Source organism: Pezoporus wallicus, unplaced genomic scaffold (genome assembly GCF_028554395.1).
Source record: "Pezoporus wallicus isolate ANWC-B61680 ecotype Strahan unplaced genomic scaffold, APGP_CSIRO_Pwel_v1 contig_3817, whole genome shotgun sequence".
Lineage (NCBI taxonomy): Eukaryota > Metazoa > Chordata > Aves > Psittaciformes > Psittacidae > Pezoporus > Pezoporus wallicus.
Genome location: NW_026635157.1, coordinates 2,637,043 through 2,662,117, shown reverse-complemented (window position 1 = coordinate 2,662,117; position 25,075 = coordinate 2,637,043). Strand labels below are relative to the sequence as shown.

Here is a 25,075-nt window from a genome sequence, read left to right as displayed (position 1 = left end):
GCAACTTATTGCCAGAATCAATTTTACTTCATTGTTTGAAAGAAATACAGCACTACTTCAAAAACATTATAAAATCAAACCAGTTGGCCATTCTTTAGAGGGCAAATTCTTGTTAACATCCAAAATGTCTCATCACTGAGTAGCTTCCGTTTCTGCATCTGCAATGTTAATTTTTGAAGATGCCAGCATAAAACCATTCTGCATTCATTTACTATTTTTACCATGATTACAAACCATCACATTAGCTATTTTTACTGGGTTTCTTAGGTTTCATAAAGAACTCTAATATACAGCTGAGACTATAATGAAGTTATGTGAAATATTTCACAGACTTTACTCTAAGGCTTTTTCTTAAGATCTGTAAAATAATATTCTCCCTCACACATGCATTTATATGAAGTTCCTTCTTTCTGTCTGTTCAAATTTAATATGATTTTGGAAATACTTAACTCCAATGATACTCAAAAGATTCAGAGCAACTGGAAGTCAGATTGCAGCACTCTTACAAGAGACCATAGAATAAGAGGTACTTAAATGGTAAAATTTCACCTTTTAGCTATGTTTGTCTTTCATAAAAGGATATTTTTAATATATTGAAAATACAAATTAAAGATAAATTAGTAACAGACTTCTAAACTTCATCTTTAAAGAAACTGTGGGTTAGAGAAAGTATTTCTAACCAATGCAGTTTGCAATTAGAAATCATGAGTAGCTAAAGGAAAAGTTGCATTTTTTTATTTATTCAGCTTCATGCTACTTGGATGTACAGAGAGCTTGATTCTTGGCAACTGTCAACACACCAGGATTTAACTGAGCACCAGAAACACAGATAATTAGTTCTCAAAATGAATAAACACAACTAAAACTAATTGCACTGACAAGCATATTCAATTCCTACATTTTCTGAGGTCCTCTATTCTTCTGTCAACAGCACGCCTACATACTCCAGAACCAACAATTGTAAGGACGATATGCCACAGCAAACAGTATTTTAACACAGTTTGAAAATGTACTGCAGCAGAATGTGTTAGAAGTATAACATCTAACCTTGTTAAATAAAATAGAAAATAAAGTTAAAGGTGTTAAAGGTATTAAAGGTATAAATGGGCATCCCAGAACTACAGAGCTGACAAAACTAATGAGCATCTTGAATTAATGGCTCTTGATGTCCATATGTTTTTAATATTATTTTATAACTAAGGAATAGTTTCCTTTTCTGGAATGAAACAATCCTCTATTGCCTTTCTAATTAATTTTTTAGTTCTCACTTGAAACACAAACATACAACTATTCTAAATTGATTAATTTCTTGGGCTACAAAAAATGAATGACTGAATGAACCCATGTTTGAATGTAGTACACATGCAACAAAAGACTCATTCTTGTGAGATTACAAGGAACTTCTGAAATGCCTCACTGTACTTTCAGTTAAGATGATGCTTAAGCTTAGGTTGTTGGTATGAGATGAAAAAGATAATAATGAAAAAAAAAAAAATGCTCCAAATGAGAAACACAAAATCTAGAAATCAGACATGCAGCCATTAAATCCAAAGCTTTAAGACTCCCATTATTTACTTACATTTTATGGGACAAAATTCAACCCAGCTTCAAAGGAGTGTGTCCCCTCAGAGCCAAGTAATTGTATCTACAGCTTCTGACAACTGGGAAGTGAGCATCTCTAGCTGCCTCTCCCCTGAAATATCCCAAGCTGTTCCTGTTCCAGGCTGTGCTCAGGCTGTGCTCAGAACCTCTTAGCGCCACCAACATCTCCACAGAGCAGAGTCTACAGATTTCCTCTCCCCCATACTTCTGCAGCATTGCCTAATGCTGAGGTGTCTGCACTCCTACTCTCCCACAGGCGTGGGTCAAGTTAGCATGTGCAGGAAACAGAAGGCAAAAGAGAAAAGAAAAAATAAACCCAAATCCAGATGCTGTGCTTTTGGAGGCTGCACAATTTCCTCAAAGTAGCTTTTATTAGCAATAGCTGTTGTTCATCTGGCGAGCAGTCTCAAATCACAGCTATAAAGACAGAAATCATTTTAATTCCTTTTATACTCAACCACAAAAGCACCTACTATATACACATTACCTACATTTACTGTAAGGTCTGGGTGTTTTTAATTCCACATCTATCGGAGAAATCAAAAAGCTCAGATAAAAAGCTCTGACAGTAATAGGCACCTTCCAACAGAAAGACAGCAATCAATTACAAACCATTTGCAGAAATTGTAGAGCTGTCACAGGCTTGTTTACAGCTGCAGTTCAAGTCAGACTGCCTCTGCCAAGCCGTTTTTGCCCCTTGCACCTACAAAACTAGGACAGCTTCAGATAATTCTCTAAAAGGGCACTAGCAGACCTGCATGCCAACCCAAGAAGCAAACTGCCACATGCCATAGCCCATTACTTCAGCAAATTGTGTACAAGCCATTAATATTGCTAGACATGACAGATTTAAGGCTGCAGAGAGGGCAAGGAGTGGATCTGTGTTTCCCCCTCTCCTTTTTTTTATCTTTAATTGCAGCACGTCATTTAGAGCATTGGGGCATATTTAGTACGTTCAGCGCAACAACTAGTGTACATGAATTGTTCTTCATGTATTTAAATCCTCTTGAACTCTCCCTTTCTGTCATCTGGTGTATTTGACAGAGATGATCAGGACTGGCTTTGTTTTTCTGCTAAAGTAAAGCTGATGCTCCAAAACCTCCTCCCCTTTATCAGCACAGGAGCTCAGCCACGTATATCCACACAGTGCATGAGGGGGTGTGCATATAGCCAGGTCAAGCAGGGTACCCCAAGGCACCTGGGGGAACCTGCCCAAGCACTAGCCTGCTGGTGCAGTCAGCTACAGAGTCATCCTAAGCCTTGGGGTCACCTCTTCTGTGCTTCTGCAAAGATCCTTGCCCCTAAAACACTGCAGAAGCCTTGAAACAGGACAGTACAGAAATAGAAATCTACATTTTCCCTTCCAAAGGAACAATTTGTCCTAGGGGGGAGGAAAATCCAGTTCATTCTTGTCTGGTTGCAGAGACTTTTAGTAGTGTAAGCAATATGTTTCACAGGATATAGATTATCTCTGTGGGAATCCCCTGTGCAGCAGGAGGTGGGCTGAAGAGTCACAATCACTGGGCTTCTCATTACTTTGTCAGGAAACTGCATAAAGTCACCTATATAGACTAAGGCAGATTACAAAATAATACCAAAAGTAAGACAGGATCAGCTCCCCTAGGTACGGCTAGAGGCACAATATATCTTCCCTATTCTCGTCTTCAGAGTTTTTACGTTCTGCCTTATCTCTACCAATTTTTCATACAACCTAGTACAAGACAGTAATATATTGCAGAACCATAAGAACTTTATAACTTCATTTGTATTATGCAAGAGTGTAATGCAAGTGTTATCCTAAATTTGCTTGGAGATATAACCAACTCAACAGAAGTAACAAAAATGTTTCTGTTGTCAGGATTGCAACGCCTAGTAAAATTACAGCCACCAACATGAGAACACTCCCACGGTAGCAGCGGGATGTTCATCTTGGACACAAGCTGCAATTTGACTGCCTCAGAGCAAAATTGCTCTGAGACCAAAATTGCTCTTCGAAGACCAACACATTTTAAGGTGGACACGGATTCTGGGGGTCCCTGCCTCACCTTCCAAGGTGCTGACTGAGAGAAGATCTGAGCATCCATTACTTCAACCAAAGTCAAACAGTAACTGCAGACACACAAAGGCACTCCAAATTAGAGATTGGGCTCCTAAACACTGTTCCTCTCCAAGTCTGCAGTCCAGTGTAAAACTACTGACATTAAGCAAGTATTGCTATGGTCATTGCAGTCTTAACAACAGCCGTAGAAGTACCAGCAAAAAGAAAACATGAACCAAACTGAATCAATTTGAAGGAAGGCTGTAGCAGCTTTACGGTTCTCTGAGAACTGGCTTCAAGCAACAAAGAAAGATGAATTTAACAAGTTTCAACCTATTTGCCATTTGTACTCATCACACTGCTTTTGGAGACCCACCAGCTGTGCCAAAGATGATGACCTGTCAGGTGACCTCAAGATAATAAAACACTAAACAAAGGTAATACACATAATTGGGGTTTTTGTCTGTTATTTCATTTTTGTTGGGTTTTCCTTTTTTTTTTTTTTTTAAATTAGTGCAATACATTAAATTCTTTCTCACAAAACACAGAGCGTTAACACTACAACACTCTTTTTGTTCATAACGACTATTACATCAAGCATGTTCTTACCCTGAAAGGTGGATCAATCTTCTCCCTGTATGGCACTTGGTCCAGAATGCCATCAGTACTGCTCCTTTTCAAGCTGGATGTGACATCAGGCACATTACTAAAATCTGCATTCAAAAGAAAACAAAGAAATTAGAGTGTTATAGGACAGGAACAGGAAAATTATTTGCTTTTATCTGCAAATACTTTTGGTACTAGCCAAAATAATAGTAGAGAAGGAATACAAAATCTGTGATCCTCTCCACCTGCCAGAAAAAAAAATAACACAAAAGGTCAAAGCAAGGAGCAACTGTGCCTGGAAACTCTGCTTTCAAAACAGCAGCTGGGCACTTAAGACTGTCTGAAGCAATGTACAAATCTGATCTACCAAAATAAACCTAACGCTCTTTCTAGCAGTGTGCTTTCAAAGGTAGCATTAACTGTAATAAGCACACACTGAGCTGAGACAACCAGTGAGGATAATTAAATGCACTCAGTAGTTCTCGGATGAGCACACTATTGTTCATCATGACTTACTCCTGAATCCCTTAAAGATTTAAGAAAAGAGAATTTTGCCTTGGAGTAGGCACCACAGTTCATAATACAGATAACATCTCTTCTTGCTACTAATAGTCCACCAAGTTTACCAAGTTTGGAGTCCATGCACATAGTAGCTGGCACATTGTAAAAACCAAAGGAGGCGCTGCCCTGCTCTACTTATTGACAGACTGTAGCTTTTAATAACATTTATATGTAAACTCAAGATCTATTCAACAATATTGAACATTCGGATAAAAATGATGGGTTTTTTTCTTTACAGTGCCTCAATTGGCTGCTTAAAATCTGCAGAGACATTTACATGGAAATTCTAATTAAACTTCTAGAAGTAAACAAGTGATTTTTGAGCTGCAGTATTCTCAATCTGAGTAGCCTCAAAAGATAAAATAGTAATAAAATGAAGCCTTGTTTTAATTTGCTGCTTTGTTTTCTAGCCTTTAAGCCTCTGGGGTATAATTCACACCATATTACCATATTTTCAAGCTCTTTCTCAACACCTACAAATGCTGGAGATTTATTTTTAAGTGAAAGGCAAGATTCTCATTTAATCACTGACTCCAGCAACTGAGGTGGTAATTAAAATAAGTATCACTCATCTTGCAGCAAAATCATGAGAGTTAGCAATAATGAATTGTGAAGGACAACAGTATCTCTCTGCCTGGGTGCTGCTGTGGTCCCTGCAGAGCAGGACCAGCTCCTCTCAGCAAGAACTGACAAATATGGACTGAAGCTGGGAGGAAAATGGGAATCTTATGGCCAAAAGAGCACCTTAGGCCCAGGAGGAGTCTTCCTGGGAAAGACTAAACATGGCAGACAGACCTATGCAAATACCTAAGCATGATCTCATCTCGATATTTTATTTTTCCATATGTTACTAAGGTGTCTATGCCAAGCTTAGCATAAAGGTTGTCACTTTTCACCCAAAGATGTGACTACTCTGTCATTTCCCTATCCTTGCAGGACCAAGGTCCCACTGCTTTTCTCTCCTCAAGCTTTTTTACCTTTTCCTCCTGGAGACAGGTGTGGCTCCTGATATTTCAGAGCCTGTGTAACATGCAATACCCCAAGTTATCACCTTTGCAGGAAAAACATTTTACACAACTCCATCAATCAACCACCTATCTTCTTTAAGAACTTAAAAAGGAGTGTGACTTGTCTATTTATTTTATTATGCTTTTATCCCTCTTCCTCTACCAAGCCTGAAAAATTTTCTCCTGCCCTCTACTTTTAAAGTAATTTTTAGTCTCTCTTCCATATATGGGTAAAATCAGGAATGCCTATTGACTTTCACCACTGTCTACTCCTGGGTATACAAAAGGTAAGCCAACTCCTAAAATCTGAACTGACTTTTAAATAACATTTTTTTGTGGGGGTGAGCCAATGCCAAGGATATTACTTCCCATTTTTTTCGGTTTTATCACTCTTCTCCCCTATACCTCCAAGCAGCATGCAATTGAGAGATTCTGCAGTGGCATAAAGGATCTAGAGTTTAACCTCAGGTAGCTATCTAATGAGAAAAAAAAAACTATGTCTTTTCTCTGATTTTACAAAGTGAGCATTCAATACATTTGTCCTTTACAAAACAGGAAGTAAAACTAACCTACGTAAGCAATGAAGAGAAAGTATAAAAGTAGGAAGAGGAAAATAAGATAAAATGATCAGCAGACAACAAGAACGGAAGAAATCAGGATGACACCACCCAAGTAGGTAAACAGAACATTATATCACTTTGTCCAGATGATATATTTTTTCCTCCCTTCACCCCAATCTTTGTTTTTCCTTTGTAGTCTATAGGACTGTCAGCAGTAGGTCTATATAGCCTTGACCATTTTAATAGCACTTGCTATTGGCAGAATGCATTGCTGATGGTAGTTAGGGTAAGCAACAGCAAATGTTATTTTAAATAGTAAAACCTAAAAAAAGTTACACGGAAAGGATCCAAGGTGGAAAAGGACATCCTACTGCACGTTGCATGACAAACTAACAGGGGGAGGGAAGGAAGGAAGGACGTATGGCTCGCTGATCAGTTTAGCATCCATATCCTGTCTCTCTTTCCTTCTCTTACTGTGGAAGCAGACTTCCTTTGGATCTGCTCCTATAAACTACCAAATTATTCCCAAGGAGCACAGAACCACCAATATCAGCTACATAGCTAAAAACAAACAAACAAAAAAAAACCCCAACCAAATTCAAAGGGCAAAGAAAATGAGTATTACCTTGGAGAATGGGTAACTTCAAGTGCAAAGCCTAAGGTCATCAATACAGCAGCAAGTGTAATATTGGAATTCTCTCTGCTTCTAGTACTACACGGAAAGGGAGCATCAAGCCAAACCATACAAAATGTATTGTCTTTGAACATTCAAATTTAGATTTAGCTCTACAATGGGATTCTTATTAACAAAGATGTTCAAAAGTAGTAGTGTACCTTACAGGCAGGTAACCACTACCATTTCAGGGAAAACTAGCAATAAAACTGTAGAGACTATGAACTGAATTAATTCAAAGATGTGAGAATATGAAATCATTCCAGTATATAATATTCTGGATTAATGCTGGGCATGAGCATAGGAAAGAATGCAAGGAGATATACATTCCTAAAAATCATCCAAATGTGAGGTCAAATCAGCACTTCCTGACAATTTTTTTAATTAATATTATTATTTTTAGAAAGCTATCTCTAATGTCACTTACCTCACTATAATTACATTACTGACTAGTTAAAGAGAACACAGACTGTTTTGCTGGAAACCTTGCTTAAAGGGCTTTCCAGCATAGCAGTGGTGAGTATACCATGACTCAGTCTGACTATACAGCTCCATTACAGTAGTACATCAGATTTATTCTATTAACATACTTGTGATAAACCTGTCTGGAAGAAAAAAAAGGAACTGATAGTACTGAGTTAAAACTTGGAGCTGGCTGGCATTGGCTCTATCAGACACAGGGTAAGCTTCTAGCAGCTTCTCACAAAAGCCACCCCCTGTAGACTCCCCACTACCAAAACCTTGCCACACAAACCCAATACAGTCAGCAAACAAGAAGAGTCGCAACCTCAGATAAACGCTAAAATTCTCAGAAAAGTACAGGTAGAAAATGCCATTATGTGAAAAGCTTAACTACATCATATGAAATGCATAACAAACTTTTTGCTTGGTATCTAGCAATGACCAACCAAGTACTAAGAACCTGCTTAGCACCTTCATCTGCCAATGGCATCAGCAAAGAAGAGTGCCATTACTCCTACAATATTGTGTCTTGCTCACAGGCAGATACGTGACTCACAGCCATTCAAGAGAAATTACAATGTAAGCACTGAAAACTGAAAGAAAGTATACTTCCTAAGTCATGCTCCTCACTACTCAACATTCAGTTAAAAGTAGGCATAGAGCACACAGATGGGACAGTTGGTGAGAAAAACAAACACATACAGCATATCCTGGAGCTCTGTACGCCTACAGCAATGTCTCTTTCCCACATCACTGTGGTGATACACATAGAAGTGGTCAATATGGAAGTTATTCACATGTTTGTGAGCAGTAAGGTACAGTGGAAACACATCCTCTAGCAGATGTGTGAGACAATAATAATTTGTGCTACAATCCCAGCCAAGATACCAAAGGAAATCAACTGGAAAACATCAACATCGACCATCCGGCAATTCATTTACCATAAAGAAGCCATCAACAAATGCAAAATGCAAATGTCACTTATCTCTTTTTTTTTTTTCTGTTTAATTAATGAAGAAGCCTTAATTACTTTCTAGTCAGCACTGCTCTTACCACTTTAGCCACTCACTGCAAAGGCAAAGTTACCATGAGAAGAAAATAGGAACTGAGGAACCTGTTTCTTTTATGATTTCTTTTTCCCCATAATACTTCAGAACTTGTTCTGGTTTATAATATTTTTTTTCCACCAATTTAAAAAAAAAGCTAAATAACCATCACAAGCATGTCAAGTGTTAACACATGTCAAGCACTATGCAGGTGGTGTAACCACCCCCTTTTCAAAGTACAGCAAGAGGGTGTGTTTCCACCTGCCACTCTACTGACAATGGTAATTGAACACAACATTCCTTCCAGCTCTACGTGAGAAGATAACACAGCAAAATTAAATGTACTCAGTCACTCACTCCAAGATAAATTAAGACCACTGTAGGGCACCATTTTCAGACCTAGCAGGAGCAGTAGTTCAGTGCATCACTTGATAACTACCCTCAGCAAGTAAAGAGGCACCCTGACAGGCAGTCCTGACCTCAGTAAAAATATAGTGACTATGCCAATATGGAAAATCAGGTTTCCATTCTGCAATGTTTCTGAGATTTCAAAGACAGTTTGCTTTGCATCAGAATGAAACCATATCCTTCACATTATCCCTAACAGAGAGCAAAAAGAAGTAGCTTGACACCAAGATGTTCATCCATGATGTAGGAGAGAGATGAAATCACCTGTTCTGTCAGATTCAGGTGAGGAAACCAAATGGGTTCTGAGTCTGTTCCAGTGAAGGTAAGATGCTTGATTAGCAGCTAGCAGCTGTAAATCTTTCCTAGTATCCATGACTCCACTGATCCACTTAATCATATCACCAAACATTCCCTACAACAAATAGATTCAGAGCCTAAAGTTCATGGTAAAGCTAGTCCCATAGGATGTGACTGACTCAGGCTGAAATTTGTCTGTCCTCAACAGAGGAGAGTGAGGCAGGGTAGCAATTAATGACTAGAAAATTACATATTTGAGGTGGGTGCAATCAGATTTGAACTCATGCAACAAATCAGAGGATTAAACTTTCCTTAGCCCTCAACACTGTAAACCTGGCATATGAAATTGAAACTCAAAGAGCACCGATTTTAATAAATGATTTTACTGATGATAGGGAAAAGTGGATGATGCAGCTGGTGAATAACAAGCAATAGCTACGTTTAAAGAAGAAACAAGAATGCTGGGGAAATCTAATGAGATCTGTGACCTATGTAGTAACCTACGGCTTTCACAATCAATTTTAGGAAAGAAAAATTTACAATGTGGAGATAAATTGAAAGTTATATACATACGGTATGGGTAAACAGACTGTGTCAAAATAACCTGACATCTGTCTTTGGTAAATTCAACCTTCTGGAAATTTAGTTAAAAATAAAAAAGTAAGTAAGTAAATAAATAAATAAATCTTTATAATATCCCGAGGGAAATTATTAGCTAAAATGAAAAGGATGGGAATTAAGGCAGAACTGCTAGCAGATGATATAACAGTAGATCAGCCTGAATGTACTTCTAAGCCCAGGAGAAGCTAATGATAGATTTTGTCTAGCATGGATTTGGGGACCAATTTTACTTGGTGTTTTCATTATTTGTTTCATTAAAGAAAGTACAATAGGAATTACTCTTATTAAATACTTTAATCATTCAAAGTTAATACACAGCATTAATTAAGAGCATGACTGGAGATGCATAAAGGAGGTGCAACATGACCTTGAAGATGGGGGCCACAGTCCCATAATGAAATTACATAGAACAAGGTTTCAGGGACCAGTAAGAGCAATTCCTTCTATAAGCTGTGGCTCCTCAGTTGGAAACATGAAAGAAGCATGGAAGTGTGAAGAAGGGTTTAACAACATGTAGTTGTGAGATAGAGCTACTTAAGCAATGGTCAAGGCCAGCAGATATTGTTACAACATCAGCCAGGAATATGCCTCTCTCTTCAATACACGTCTTCAATATATATGTCTTCAGTTATAAGACTGGCTTTCAACCATCACATAAGCAACTTACCTGGGAGCAAACAATAAAACCACTCTATCCTATTTTAAAATCAAATAGGATAAATGCATCAACAGGGTTGCTGAAAGCCTTGACTAGCAGAGGACTGGACTCACTGAGCCTGGAAATTGTTTCCCATTCTAGGTTTCTCTGTCACCAATGTAGCACGAGTATTACACAGATGCCTAAATACAGCTGCATGGACAGATCACTGAAAGGCTCTGTCTGTTCAGTAGAGTGCAAGAAATACTTTAAGTTTCATTAGTACTGATGTGTAAAGATACTGCAAAGGGTGTTTATGGGTAAAAGAATGCTTATATCACAAGTGCACATTGGTAAAGAAACCCCAAGAGCTGCCCTACACCCCAGTCACTTGCTCATTCCAGCTCAGATGTTCATTTAATAAGGAACTCCAGCGGTTACTCTGCTACAAACTGATCTTTTTCTCATTTGTAGTTCTTTGGCACATGAGAGGGAAATGGGGCTCTCATTTCATGTCCTTGCTGATGCAGTTTTTTTATCTGGAGTACTTAAAACACACATGCAGAGCTTCAAGCTTGGTCTAGGCTTTAAAGTACAGATACCCTGATCTCAAATCAGAGTAACTGACAGCATTTTTAAACACTAGTATTATCCAGTGATTTCAGATAGATGTTACAAAAAAAGTGGGCATCAACTTATTTCTGAGAATACTAATAGGAATTTTAGCTTGAAAAATAATTAGGATCTGTAATTACAAGGAATTATAGGAGGTCCAGTCTATCCACTAGGAAAGAATGCATTCAATATTTTCACTAATTCCCAAATGCTCTAGAAACTGACAATAAAACACAACACAGCCAATCTTCAGCATGTAGAATATTCTCCCTCTCCCCATTACAGAGCTTTTCCATAACACAGCTGCACGGTTTGGACGGAAATGAGATATTACATTCGGGTAATAAAGTTAAGCTAGGTGTATGGAATGCTGCATTTCTTATTGTTGTGTTAATTCTCCAGACTGATCAGTTAATTATGATAAGCTTGCAGTTCCCATATTTTTCTAGCCAATGTTACTATCAAGAGAAAAGTAAGCTTCCAAGAGAAGATAACAAGTATTTCCAAAATCCCTGGTGCAAATCATACTAAAGTCTGAGCCAACTCTCAGAAAGGTACAAAGCCTTGGTGGTCTTAATGCCTTCAAACTTACTGAAAAACAGGGAGTGGTAGGTGAAACATTCCAGCACTGCCTGGAGAAGTATCAGTGTGGTGAACTCTGAATGTACTCCTTTGGAGTCTAATACCTATAACTTAAACAGTTCAACCTGGCAGGTAGCACACGTGCTTATTTCTTTTGGTTTGATACAACCAAATATATTTCAGGTTTTCAACAGTATATTTACTCTTTTGTAGTGAAGTTTAAAAATAGGTATGTAAGCATTTCCTTCTGTTTGCTTTTTCTTTCTGACTTCAAGAGAGATCTTTCAAAAAGTAACAGTTGATCCACAGGAATTTACTGAATGGCTTTCAAGAGACATTCTCACAATCTTTGTTAAAGAAAGCATCCAAGTTTCACCAGAGAGATATGAAGGGTGCTGGGTTCACTAGTTCAGTTATTCATAACTTGTGTGTCTTGTTATTTGAGGATCAGACCTTTCAGTTCTTTGGCTTATGTTATCTCCTGAGATCAGCAGAGAACAGTGTGCAACTGGCATCCAGTACAGAGCCCCTGCAGTCTCTGCAGCCCTTTAAATTTCTATCTAGGTTGCAAAGAGCACATTAACTGTGATCAGGAGAAAAGCAAGAGAGCTCTAAAAGTAGAATTCAAACTCCCATGGAGGATTCATTAAGTGTCCCACAACAGACATTTGCACTGGAGAAGGCAGGTAGGTTGCAGCCACTTATGAGAAATACCAATTGAAACATCAATCTGAAAGCCAAAGCAATTTAATTCACCTTTCATCTTCACTGGGGTTCTCTATGAATCTGGGCAAATGACTAAGGTACCATGGACCTTAAGTACAGGCTCCTATTAATCTCCAATTAAATTTTCCAGACTTATGGGGGTGTTAGTTCAATTCAGTAATTTTAACTGGAATTTAACTGAAGTTTTTAACTATTGCACAGTTCCAATTCAGTTGTTACCCCACAGCCGGTACTAACAGACATGTATTATTACTAGGCATTCACACTCCAATGCTGGAGTAAATTAAAACCAATTTGCGGGTGGTAACTGTGGTTATTAACTGTACAGTGGTTTACAGCTTTCATTCTGCTTTAGCCAACAGATAAAAAGACAGTGAAACAATAAATTTGTTACCAATTCAAAACCCTTCCTCTTTTTTGCCTAGAAAATTTTCAAGTTCTTCTGAAAGCCTCTGACCTAACTTCAGATACCAACAACTAGCACATATTCTTATTGCTAAATTAATATGACTTGAGTCTCCTAGTAGATGTAACTTCAGTTTCTAGACAGCTAAAACTAAACATGCTAAAGAAATTCACAAAAAAGGCACTGGATTTTAATAATTCAGAAATCTTTTAATTCTGCAAGGTATTTTGTCTTTTATCATTTGTTGCTTTCCAATGCATTTTGCAATCTGTTTCGGGACTGGCTAGAAGGTATGTTCTCAGCTTAGCATAAAGGCTGTAACAACTGACTCTTTGGTGTAGCTAGAAACTTCATTCAGAAATTCATTCAAGATGTTAAATCTGGGAAGAAAATTAGCATACAGCTGTCATAACACCAGTCTTCAAATAGGGTTCTTAAGCACAGAATTACTAGATGCCTGTCACTGACAAATTGTTACCAAACAAGACATGCAATCACAGGCCAGAGAAGAAAGTTCCCTTCATATCCCCTCTCATCCCTTCAGGGAGCAAACTACGAAACACCGGAAGGTGCTCTACATGCTTCCTGAAGGACAGTGTAACCAGGCTGCTTCTTTTTGCAGATCTGATACTGCCTAGATAAAGAGAAACTCATACTTCTAGCCAGGGTCTGAAATGCTCAGGCAGGACATTTTCTTGTTTAGAAAAAGCCAGTATGTTAATGCAAATATTCTTGTATCATACAGCTTGCTTAAGACATGTTGTGCCACATGCTGAACAGTGGCTTAGCTCCAGTCAGCCACCTACTTGTGCAAGTGTGACTTTCTGTAGGTTGCTTTATGCTCCGTTTTTTGTTGTTTTTTTTTTTTTTCGGGGGGGGGGTTGTATTTTTTTTAATATCTGCAGAAATAACCATTTTGAAGCTGGAGCAGAGTCCTTTAGATCCCTTGGGAGTTCCTTTGTTAATTTAACTGTTCATGATGAAGCAAAGTAATTTGACTCATTTGGTAATTCAGTAATCAATAGGAGATACAAATTAGCAACATAATAGGGAATAGCTGCTTGCAATTCTGTAGCACTGCCTGATTAGCCCTCTGCATGTCAATGGTATGTTTTTATAAGGTTATTTAGCTTTCTAAACTTTCTCTGTCCAAGTTCTGCCAGTGAGACAAGAGTTCAGGCTTTTCAGTTTTAAGCTTAACACTCCACACTTGCTTCTCAATTGTTATTTAAATACATTTGTTTCCTAAGTGCCTTCTTTATACAGTCTCACTGGAAGCCAGTGTTAGCTGTAGCTATGTATCACCCTTCTACTCCAATTCAACAACTGGGGCTATGTGTCTGGGATATGGAGGAGGAAGATACAGCAGAGCCCATGTTGGGTGGCTACCATCCTCTACAAGTGTCAGCAAAGGCTGCAGCCCACTGTTGTCATTGGGATTCCAGGCTGGGGCTACTGGACAAGCAGAGGTTCTGCCAGTGGTTCTTCTCCTGGTTTCTGCTGCTACTGTAGGATTGCTCACATAGAATGGTTTTGGCCATTCTCAGAGGTCATTTGCACTGAGGAGAGTTGGAATGCAAATGGAGCTGGCCCTGTCCAGGTACCAAGTGTACCACCTTACTGGTACATTTTCTTCTTCATCTCAGATTTATAGGCACAAAAGTAGTGAAAACAGAAAGAAAAAAAACAAAAAACAACAAAACAAACAAACAAAAAAAAAAACAAAAAAAAAACCCACACAAAAAAAAAACAACCCAAAAAGTTACTTAATAGTTTAGCAAGACTTTGTGGCTAGCTTAAAGAGGTTTTATAATTACTCAACCTATCTTACCTCTGTGAAACACAGAATATCTGCTGTTTGATGTGCTTTAAGTCATGCCTAAGACACTGGTCTATATCTAGATGTCTGTAACTTTATCATCATAATAAATCTTCTTGCTGTCCATATTGTCATGCCACAGAATTCAGTAGGACAGGCAATGTCATGATTTATGCCTACATATTGTCACTGAGCCTGAAGGTGCAGCTCCACAGGCTTTAATGGAGTTTATACCAGGAAAGAACAATTAGGCCCGCTGATTTTACAGGGACTAAATCACAGCATCACTTAGCAAAGCAGAACAGAATGCTCTTTCAGTAGAAAAGCACAACGAAGAGCATTTAAGGCTGTCCCATTTTATAGCATAAACAATCTTCTAATTTGTAGCATACGCATCTAGCAGGAAGCCAACAGGACAGTTTGTCAAGTGCCAGCAAGAGCTCATTAAACCAACACTCTTGGGAAACACTGCATTGCAAAACATGCAGCAGGCAATGAGTGCTCCTGTAGATCAAGCTTCTGAACGCTAGCATACACTGAAGAGGCAAACACTTTGTTTGAATTAACCTCTATACTGCTAAGGTTCTGGGTATTGTCACAGGCCAGACCTAACTTTTACCCAGTGATTCACATGAGCACAGGACAGACACTTGCATTAGCGGCACACAAATGGCTGGAGTGGGAGCTAACCTCCCACAATTGTCCAAGTCTACTGTAAACACACACCTCACTTCTGAGCTTGCTTTGATGAACAGCCACTGCGTGTTCAATCACATCTGTGTGGCTTCCTGCTGAAGTAAATTAGGTAGTGATTAAAAACAAGAAAACCCAGCACTCATCTATCTTCAGGCAGATAAGCAGTCATGTTGCATAGGCAACTACATGTCTATGTTAAAAAGAAGCAATGCATTTCTCGTGTGTTGCCCCACACCACACAAAACCACCGGATGAGATCTACTAGGCAAGAGTGAGCGATGTGTGCAGACCTGCACAACTAACACAGATCAGGACTGTGGGTTCCCTTAGAACTTGGGAAGCTAAGAAGCAATATTCACCTCTTCTGAGCTCAAAAGTTTTCTGTGAAAGAATAAAAAAATTCTTTGATTCCTCACACATGGAGTGGAAAGAAGGCCATGACCTACAGCACAATCAAGAGAATTTAACTGTTGAAACAGCAGCTAGGTGAACAAACAGGACTTGGTTTGGGAACAGCTAAATGCAGAAGTTAATTTAGAAATGTTTCTCAGTTAAGTTTTAGTTTTAAAAACTAAACTTTATATTAAAAACTTTATATTAAAAGACATGGACAAAATGCTTTAAAAACTACAGGCAAACAGCAACAAGCAGAGTGGTCTGAGCCAGTGCTCCAGGCACAGCTCCCAGCTTCTGGAGGCTACAGATGACCTTAGTTTCACATCCTCCTGACTTGTCTCTAGTCTTAAAAGGGACACACAGGTCTTTCTGATATTCAGGCTGGATTGGGGCTGGAGGAGGATACAGGGACTGCTTCCTGGGGAGGTGTGTGCAGCAACATGCATACAGCCAGCTGGCTGCAGAGTCAACCTCTGTCTCCCTTCTTTTCCTCCCTCAACTTGGTGGTATCTGACAAACCTAGTTGGAGCAAGTTTTCTGGAGAAGCTGTGACCTGCAGTTACACTTTACAGAGGCACCTAAACCATCTAGTGAAGCTTATTGAAACAGAAAGCACCTTGGAATTTAACCCAAGCCAATTAATTTTAAAAACATGCTCTCAATAATAATTTAGTCATGTCAAAATTAAGCTTCTGGCCGACTGATGTGCTTTGCTTCTGTGAGTGCTTACTAAGCTAAAAATCAGAAATGGCTCATGTCTTCAGCAACAGAAGAGCCACTTACCACATGAGGGGAATAGGTTCATCAGGAGTGATTCAAAACAGCATGTCACAGACTATGCTCTTTTTCAGGAATCAGTGCAAGAGGTGGGAAAGCAGAAGGCAAAACCCATGCTCCAAAATGGGAACATTTTCTGAAGATGTTCAAGGCAAGGCTGGACAGGGCTTTGAGGAGCCTGGCTTAGTGGAGGGTTTCCCTGCTCATGGCAGGTGGCCTGGAACTAGATGATCTTTAAGGTTCCTTCCAACCTAAACCATTCTAGGATTCTATGAAAATGGCTGAAGAGGTGTTCTGTGGGAAGGTCAACTGAAAGAGAGCTTGCCCTCTCCGACAGTAACTCTCCTTGCAACCAGCTCTCCGCTGGCACCTGCCTGCTCACCTTCATCCTTATCCTCCTTGCCTGGCTCTGGCTCTTGTCAGACCCCTGCACCCACTGGCTCAACTCACCGAGTTTGCAGGGGAGGGGGAAAGAAAGTTTCCTCCTCGATTAGCTTCTTCAAAGGCTCCAGCAAGTGCCGCTGCCAGCACAGGGGTGGGGTGAGTGCTGTGGGGCTGGAAGGGAAAGCTAAGGCAGTGCAGGGGAGGAGGAAGAGGAGGAGCAAGCCTCCCCTTTGTTGGCAGCACCCAAGACTTCTTCATGCTCCTGGGGCCACACCTCTAGAAAGACGGGCCAGATAGGAACCGAGACCCTATACAGAAGGTAAGTGCCTTTCCCCAAAGCTGAGGGCTACAACAGAGAGCAAAGGAACAGCACAACCATCTTTATTTTTCCCATTTAGCTCTCTAACCCACCAAGAGGAAAGTGTGTTAACTCATTAAAGCATATCGAAACTGCCATTCACCACTTTTTTCTCTCCCTCCCCCTTTTTATTTTTTTCCTCTTAATTACAGAGACCTATTTACAAGTTAGGGTTGATTTCAACAGTGTCAGCGAACCAGAAATGACAGCCTTTGTGGCAAAACCCCACTTTCTGGGGGAAAAAAAAATTAAGTACAACTCAGACAGCAACTCACATACTGCAATGGGTTTTCACACCTACTAACACTTCTACCTCCTACCTCAGCACTCTATAGATATACCATTAACCCACACAGGGTTGCCCTAAATATACAGTTTTCAATCTTGCGCCTTCTCTGTTGTTTATTCCTCAAATATCCACTGGGAGGAAAATATGAGGCTTTTTTTTTCTTCCCCAGCTGTAAGAATTCCAGTCCAATTCCCTCATTTTTTATTTCTACACAAATATTTGTTTAATTTCCTTAGCACTGGAGCTTGAAGCAAATTTAGTTGCTCTGTTATTTGGTTTTCCACATTTACAAGTGCATTTTTTAAAAGTACTTGATCTCATTTCTTTTCCAGGATAAGCTTATTGCTAGCCAAGTGGCTAAACAGTCACCACATAGCATTGCCATGTGGGAGATCAAATGATATGAGCACAGCAGGTCCAAAATACAGCTAACAAGGGTATAGCAACCTCTTGGAGAAAATGAATCACTCTCACAGAAAATTCCCTAGGAATTACTTTTAGGACTGGCAGAGCTAGTGGCTTTGGAGAAAGTCAATCATAGAATCATAGAATCGTTAGGGTTGGAAAGCACTTCCCTTCTGTACAGTAACGGCTGCCAAAGTTGCCATGAGATACAATTGGGTATCCTTAAGATAGCGTAACACATAGAAAAAGGCATTCATCACAGTTGTGCTAAGCAGTTACAAAACCATAAACAAATGTGGACAAACTGTTACCATCCAAGTTATATAAAGCCAGTGATTTAAAGTAAATTCTAGTTTGTTTTTGCCTGGTGGTTGCCACCAAGCACCAGGCAGGGTATTACCACCTGACTCAGCGCCGAAAATTACTATTTTCCAAACACTTTGTTAATTTTAGCTCATTAACACTCTAGAAAGATAAATACAGTCAGTTAATTTTTAAAAGCAGGCAGGTGCCAGCAGAACCATTTATGGTTTTAACTCCAGGTATGTACCTTGAGCCAAATTGTGCTTGATTTTTGAAAGATGTTCCCCTCTGCTGGCATTAACTGACTTTCAAAAGCACTGCCTTGGAAGAACAGGCTCAACATGGACAAGCAAATGTCACAAATTATTTCTGAAAACTGTGGTCTTAAGAGTGACTCACTCAACTCTACCAAAGGAGACAGAACAGTATTAAACACTGGATATGAATTTAGGAGGCTCTGGCCTCCAAATCCCTGCTTGGATCATTAAATGCTCCCTCTTCTTACCTAAAATCTTATTAAAATCCTGAGCGACAGGACACAGAACAGTTAAACCCTTTATGATTATCTATTAATTCAAAGTAATGCCATTTTCTTCTGTTTCTATTTGAACTCGATCAGGTGATCAGACACTAAGCACTGAATTCAATAAACATGAAAGTCCTTCTCACAAAGCTTAATTTATAACTATTTGTTCCCTTTCAGAATAAAATAAATCTTCCTTAGTTGCTTTTAAGCAGAAAAGCAAATACACTATGTCCCTTTATCCACTAGTGCTTAGAGTATAATACATACTCCAGTAATTTCCTATTATAATGGAATATTTGCGCAGGTTGCAAATTTATCCCGGAGGAATCAAGAATCTAGTGAATGGACACATACATTTATTATATGGAATACTCCAGGTAATGCTGGCCTATGATAGCAAGCCAACAAGCTGAATGATAGCCCTGGTATAATTATGTAATTAATTAGCTCTATCATAATTTTTGGTTTATGACACTAACTTTTATGTGCCACTAGTCAATTTAATGGCATTTTAAATTGAAACAAGGCCCCTGAGAGAGATGCTACTTACTATATCACAAATCTTGTATTCAGATTTCTTCTAATTTCAAAAGATGACCTAATAAGATTGCTTTATAATTAAATCCATTCTAACAACTTCTCCTATGTGATTCTTTTTCTTCTCCTATTTTTAATTACGAAAAAAAAATCCAATCAGAAAACACTTGCCACCATAATTATATACAAAAATCGGGACCCCTTTTTGCACCTCTTGCTGCGCTCCTCACAAAGCCGTGCGCATTGACTAGCCTTCCTGCAGAATTTTACTAGCATCCCCCAGAGGTGCAGCAAGGAAACTGCACCTTTTACACTCAAGAAACGAGTTAAATTTGCTTCTATCTTGTTTGAAAAATAATCAAGACGTGGGAAGGAAGGAGAGCAAATCCCCACATACTTTCTACTTCAGACAGACGTCTGCAAGTATTCTGTTATCACAAGATGAGATTCTCATATGAAGTAAGAGCAGCTAAAGGAAGGAAAGGGTGGTCACAGCTCTCTTCAACCCAGCGCAGCAGTACCCCTCTATGTGACACTATCTATTTCCACCTGAAAAGGCAATCCAGCAATGAGTACTAGAACCTTCCTGGAGGCTAGGGAGGGCCGTGTGCCATCCAGGAGCAGTCCTTATCACATAGGCTTTTGGCACCTTCCCTGCCTGGTGCTCCTCATGGAAACTCATCAGGATCTCACTCTGAAACAGCACTTTTAAAATATTACCTCCATGCAATGCTTAATACAGTGATATTACATTAAGTAAGAAATATAAGCAGGTAGTAGCAAAACAATTCCTATGAAAGTTGTTTTCACAGACTTTCTTCTACGCAGTGAGTAGCTGTGTCCAATGGGAACACAATATCACTGGGTGGGAGCAGAGCTAAATGACTCCCTTCTGAGGCAAATGTGATTTTTGCATTAAAGTACTCTGAATGCATGTGGTACTTTACCACATGTAAAGCATGGTAAACATAGAACAATACTTCTGCCTCAAAAAGTCATTGTATCATTTCAACCACCAGTGCCTGGGAAATAGATGTACTAGAGGTACCCAAAATGACACAGAACAGTTAAGAGAGCACTTGATAATACTGGATGTGCAACTAAACAGATTAAAAGAATACAATTTCCATGCAGAAATTCATATTCTCTTCCATTTCTACTTTCTAGAAATTAATATAACAACAGATGCAGAGCATAAATGGAACTTAATTTGCACTTGGGTTTCTCACTAAGGCAAGCACAGGATTTTAAACATAACTGAGCTTTAAAAAACAGTGGTATTGGAAGTAAGGTGAAATTAAGGGAATTACTGCCAACCTCTTACCATTTGCTGTGTTCTTTTTGAAATTATCTAGAAACTCTTCTAGGAGCTGTGACTGGTTTGGAGGGGGCAACAAAGTTTTTGGGTCCCTGGAAATGTCACCATCAGACCAGGATGCACATAAGGGTTGCTGGGTCCCGTACTGGTTCATTCTCAGACTGAGCATTATGCTTCTCTCTGAAAACAGTAACTCCATCTGCCTGAGGTCAAGATCAGACACTGCCTCTCCATTTACGCTCAGGATTTCATTGCCTACTCGAAGCCCTGGGAGCATATGAAAGGAAAGAAGCAGAAAGAGAAAAAAAAATAGGGAATACAATTGTAAAGGGTCACAAAACAAAGCTTACACTGATTCACCATCTATTTTTATGGTTTTAATTCAAACAGCCTAATGCTGCAAGAAATCCATTAGAATCCATGGGAGCTTTATTTGTGCTATAAATACACCCATTGACCTCATGCTTACTTTGATAGGTGTTACACACAGTAAAGCAATTGAGTTGTGTCTTTCAAAAGATACTACAGAATTTGTGGATGGGAAGGCAGCGCATCTTTCAAGAAGATTAGCATAGAGGCACCTCTCATGAATCAGATACCACCAGTGTATAGGACCACAACACCTAGCTCATTATGTGGGAAGAACAAGGCACTAGTCACACGGGTCAAATAATTCATGCAAAACTAGAACAACTGGGGATGAAGTCTTTATCAGCTTTTGTATAAATCTAAACAGTGGCAATCACTGCCTTTCAAGGTCAGCTATAGCCAAGTGGTCATTACCCTCAGATAGCAAATGGAACTCGCTGTTGTCTTTTTTCCAGGTTTCTCTCTCTGCTTTGTGGAGAGCAGAACTCATGTGATCCTGCTGTGCCAATGAAGAGAAGCACAGTTTCTGAGCAGTGCAGTAAAGAAGGCACTCACAGAAACATATGCAGAAAACTGTTTTGGGAAGGGAGGCTACTTTTCGTTGCCAGCAAAAGTGGAAATGACGGGTCTTGGAGACTGACCAAGCCCACGAGGTTCCCCAGTGTGAGATGAGCTCCTTTGAGCAAAAGCACTTGGTCAGATGGCTGAACAAAGGTTTTGTTTCCAAGGCTGAACAAGAACTCTCCCCGCTATATTGAAAGGATAATTCAGCTACTCTTTGTACAGTATCTTTCCTAATATCACATTTTTCTGTGGTCTTCAGGAAAGAAAACCATGAATAATAAAAGACAAGAACCATTTCAGACAGTAGTACTAAAGCTCCTTCATGTTTGGGGCTTTAAAAAGATAATGAAGTACAGTTTTAAACATAAATATGACATAATACCTTCCTTGTATGCCAGTCCATCAGGGAGAACATCACTTACAAATATATGGGTGAGATGCTGATTTTCGTCAACTTGTGCTGTGACAGCAAAGCCTAAAGCAGAAGAGGTTTAAATAAAATAAACTCCCTTGGGAACATTTCCCTTTTTTTTGTGTATTTAGTAGACTACAAAACAAGAGGAAGAATTTTTCTCATCAGAACACATCCACAGAGCAAAGAAATTATCACATTGTTTCTCAATCATTGCGAGGTTAAGTTAAAGTTAACAGAACTTTTCAACTTCCAGGAAAAGTCACGCTGTGCTGTAAAAAAAACCCAATTATATTAAAAAAAATTTCTACCTCAGCCCCATATGACATTTCAGTAACACAGCCCATTGTTATAGTAAGAGTTCTGTAGTGCGTCCATCACACATAGAGGTCTCTTAAAGAGATCCAAAACCTGGAAACCCAAACTGTAAAGCAGAAAATCCATATACACCATGAGTGAGACAGCCCAGAAAGGAATAATTTATACCAACACACTTGCAGTTAAAGAACAGCACAGAGCTGCCTTACAGAAGTATCTTTGCAAGGGACATAATTATTCCTAGGTATAACTTTCTCCCATGCATAAAAAGCCTGTCAGAATTTGACCAAAAGACACACTGTTGATAGTGTCCCAACAGAAGATCCCCCTACCAAAAAAGGGCAGACCTTGACCAATTTTATTAATCCTGGTAAAGGACATTTGTCTTGTGATAATTCCATTCTTCAGTCATTTTGGACTGAAGCAGCAGTGGACCCTTATCAAACATAAAAAAATTGCTTGCCAGTGTAAAACAACCAGTTTTGTCTTTGTTGTAATGCCTCAAGTCCTTTGCAGACTCAGACTTTGAGCTATTAAGGATGGCTCTACCTGCTCTCAGATACAGAAAAGTCCTAAAGAAAGAAAGAAAGTAATGAGAAGAATAAAAAGAAAAATTCCTGAGAGCTTACCAAAATCACTTATGTTTTCAGTCTTTGTAAGATGAATGTGATAAACATTTAATGGACAAATTTCTATTTCATCATACACCTGTTGGGAAAAAACAACAGCAGTCATCAAATTATGAAACTGCAAACATCAAAACCCAAACGTACAGCACGAGAAATAAGCATAATATTATTTCTATCAACAAAGAGCCAAACTTTGCTGGTTTTACACATAGAACTTGCATTACTGTGCAAGCATCACTGGTATCAGTGGGACTAAATGCATAGGAAGCTAAAGACAGTAAACTCAGCCTGCAGGAGAGACTGACACTTTGCTTTTCCACCAGAAACCCCACTTATGTCTGCAAAGGCATGGAGTGTGCGAAAGAAGATGGTAGAATGCAACACAGGAACAGCTTTAACACTTTCATTTAGATATAAATCTCATACATTCTGGGGTGATAATGCAACTGTAGTTACAGACATCATGAAGCTTTATCTAAAAGGAGTCACACTTTCCTGGTCTACTATGTATTCATATGGTTCAGGAGCACAATACTCAGTATTTTCATCAACCAGTCTTCTGAGTTGTAGGCCATAATGTCTTGGCTCCAGCTGTTTCATCTAAGGAATAAAGAGAATGGGGTTTGGATTTCCAGAGTCCCAGAAGACAAAGAAATGACACACACACACACACCCCCTGCACCCCCCCCCCCCCCCCGAAATCATGCAAAAGCAATCCTCAACAAGTCATTTTCTAACTATTTTTGTGGCATAAACAAAACTAGCTGCAATGCTTAGAAGATAAGGTTCAAGTGCAATTTCCATTTTCCCTTATGATCCTCCCAAATCTTTTCATAAACACCTATCTTGGCTATTAGATTAAGTGAGCACTGCTGTATGTTTCCAGAGATACCAGAACTATTTTCTGTCCTTTTGAACTTGCACTCACAACCACCTTTTTCTGTGACTGTATTTAATGACTCAGTTTTGCTCAGCAACTTTTTCCTCTGATGTAGGAAAGGTATATGCACGTATGGGCTGTTAGGAGAGGGGATGGGATGGAAAGCAGGTTCCCTAAGGGTTTGCCTTTATTGGATTTTATTTTTATTGCTGGATTTAATCTATGATCAGAGAGTTTCACCTATTTTTTTTCCACCATGTGAGGTCAAAGCAAAAATCCTGTCTTAACAGGAAGTAAAGGGGAAATAGGAATATTGCCAAAGGATATTAGCCTGAAAGTTCCAAGCCCCTGATGGAAGTCTCTGAGAATCAGGATGCTGGTGAGACCACTGCACAACAGTATTTCATTTTTGCATATTAATAGATCAACATTTCTAAAGCAGGAGGAAGCAACGTTTCTAAAAGACAAAGAATGACTGCATCCCTGAGGGTTACTTAACCTCTTTAACACATCTCTGCAGCTTACAAAATCTAAATCTACTGAGTAACTAGCAATTACCTTAACGTTTTATTATGTGCCACAGTTTACAAGTTGCATATGTTCTGTATCCTTAACAACTGTATTCAAATGCGCACTTTTTTCCTATATGTGCTACCCAAAAGCCTTGGATGGAAAAGAGAAATGAGAAAAGTATAAACCCAATAAAGTATGAATGAAGAGGGGAAAAAAAACCAACAACCCCTTTGAACTTTATCCTTATACACATAACATCCAAACATGTTCTGTTAAGAAGAAAGATTCCTTACACTCACCAGAGCAGAATGAAAATGTAAGAAGGAAAAGAACCACGACAGATGAGCAGAAAGTATTCAGCGTTAGAGAATGCTTATGAAAAGCTTTACACACAGAATAGAAAGAACAAATAAAACAGAAAAACATTTAAGAAAAAAAATCAAATAATTCAAAACTAATTTTTTTTTAAATGCGATACAGACAATGAAAATTAAAAATCAGCTTTACAGTTGCAACTACTTTGGAATGATGGAGTAAGAGAGGTAAGGAATTTCCTTTTCAACTTAATTCTAAGTTTATAAAATTTATTTCTTCTTTCAGTGGTCTTGCAAAGCGCCGTAACTGTTCCAAATGTTTCAGCTCTACCGCGCCATCTTGTGGTCAAATAACATCTCAGACAACTGCTTTAGCGAATGTTCAAACAGTAAAGCCAGGCATTAAACTGTTTCTCCAGTA

At 39.0% G+C, this 25,075-nt stretch overlaps 1 protein-coding gene across 2 annotated transcripts in view; it reads right to left on the bottom strand.

Moving 5' to 3' along the window:
- The window catches only part of TIAM2 (TIAM Rac1 associated GEF 2), a 134,524-nt gene that overhangs the window by 27,296 nt on the left and 82,153 nt on the right, over positions 1-25,075 (bottom strand). Inside the window, exons 12-16 of one of the 2 annotated variants that reach the window (XM_057406274.1) lie at positions 23,446-23,547; positions 22,948-23,029; positions 21,971-22,063; positions 20,662-20,922; positions 4,250-4,353 (exon numbers count right to left, since the gene is read on the bottom strand). In XM_057406274.1, the coding sequence (XP_057262257.1) occupies positions 4,250-4,353; positions 20,662-20,922; positions 21,971-22,063; positions 22,948-23,029; positions 23,446-23,547 (642 nt within the window). Of the gene's footprint in view, positions 1-4,249; positions 4,354-16,985; positions 17,005-20,661; positions 20,923-21,970; positions 22,064-22,947; positions 23,030-23,445; positions 23,548-25,075 lie in introns of those variants that run through there. The other variant, XM_057406292.1, reaches the window with a different exon arrangement.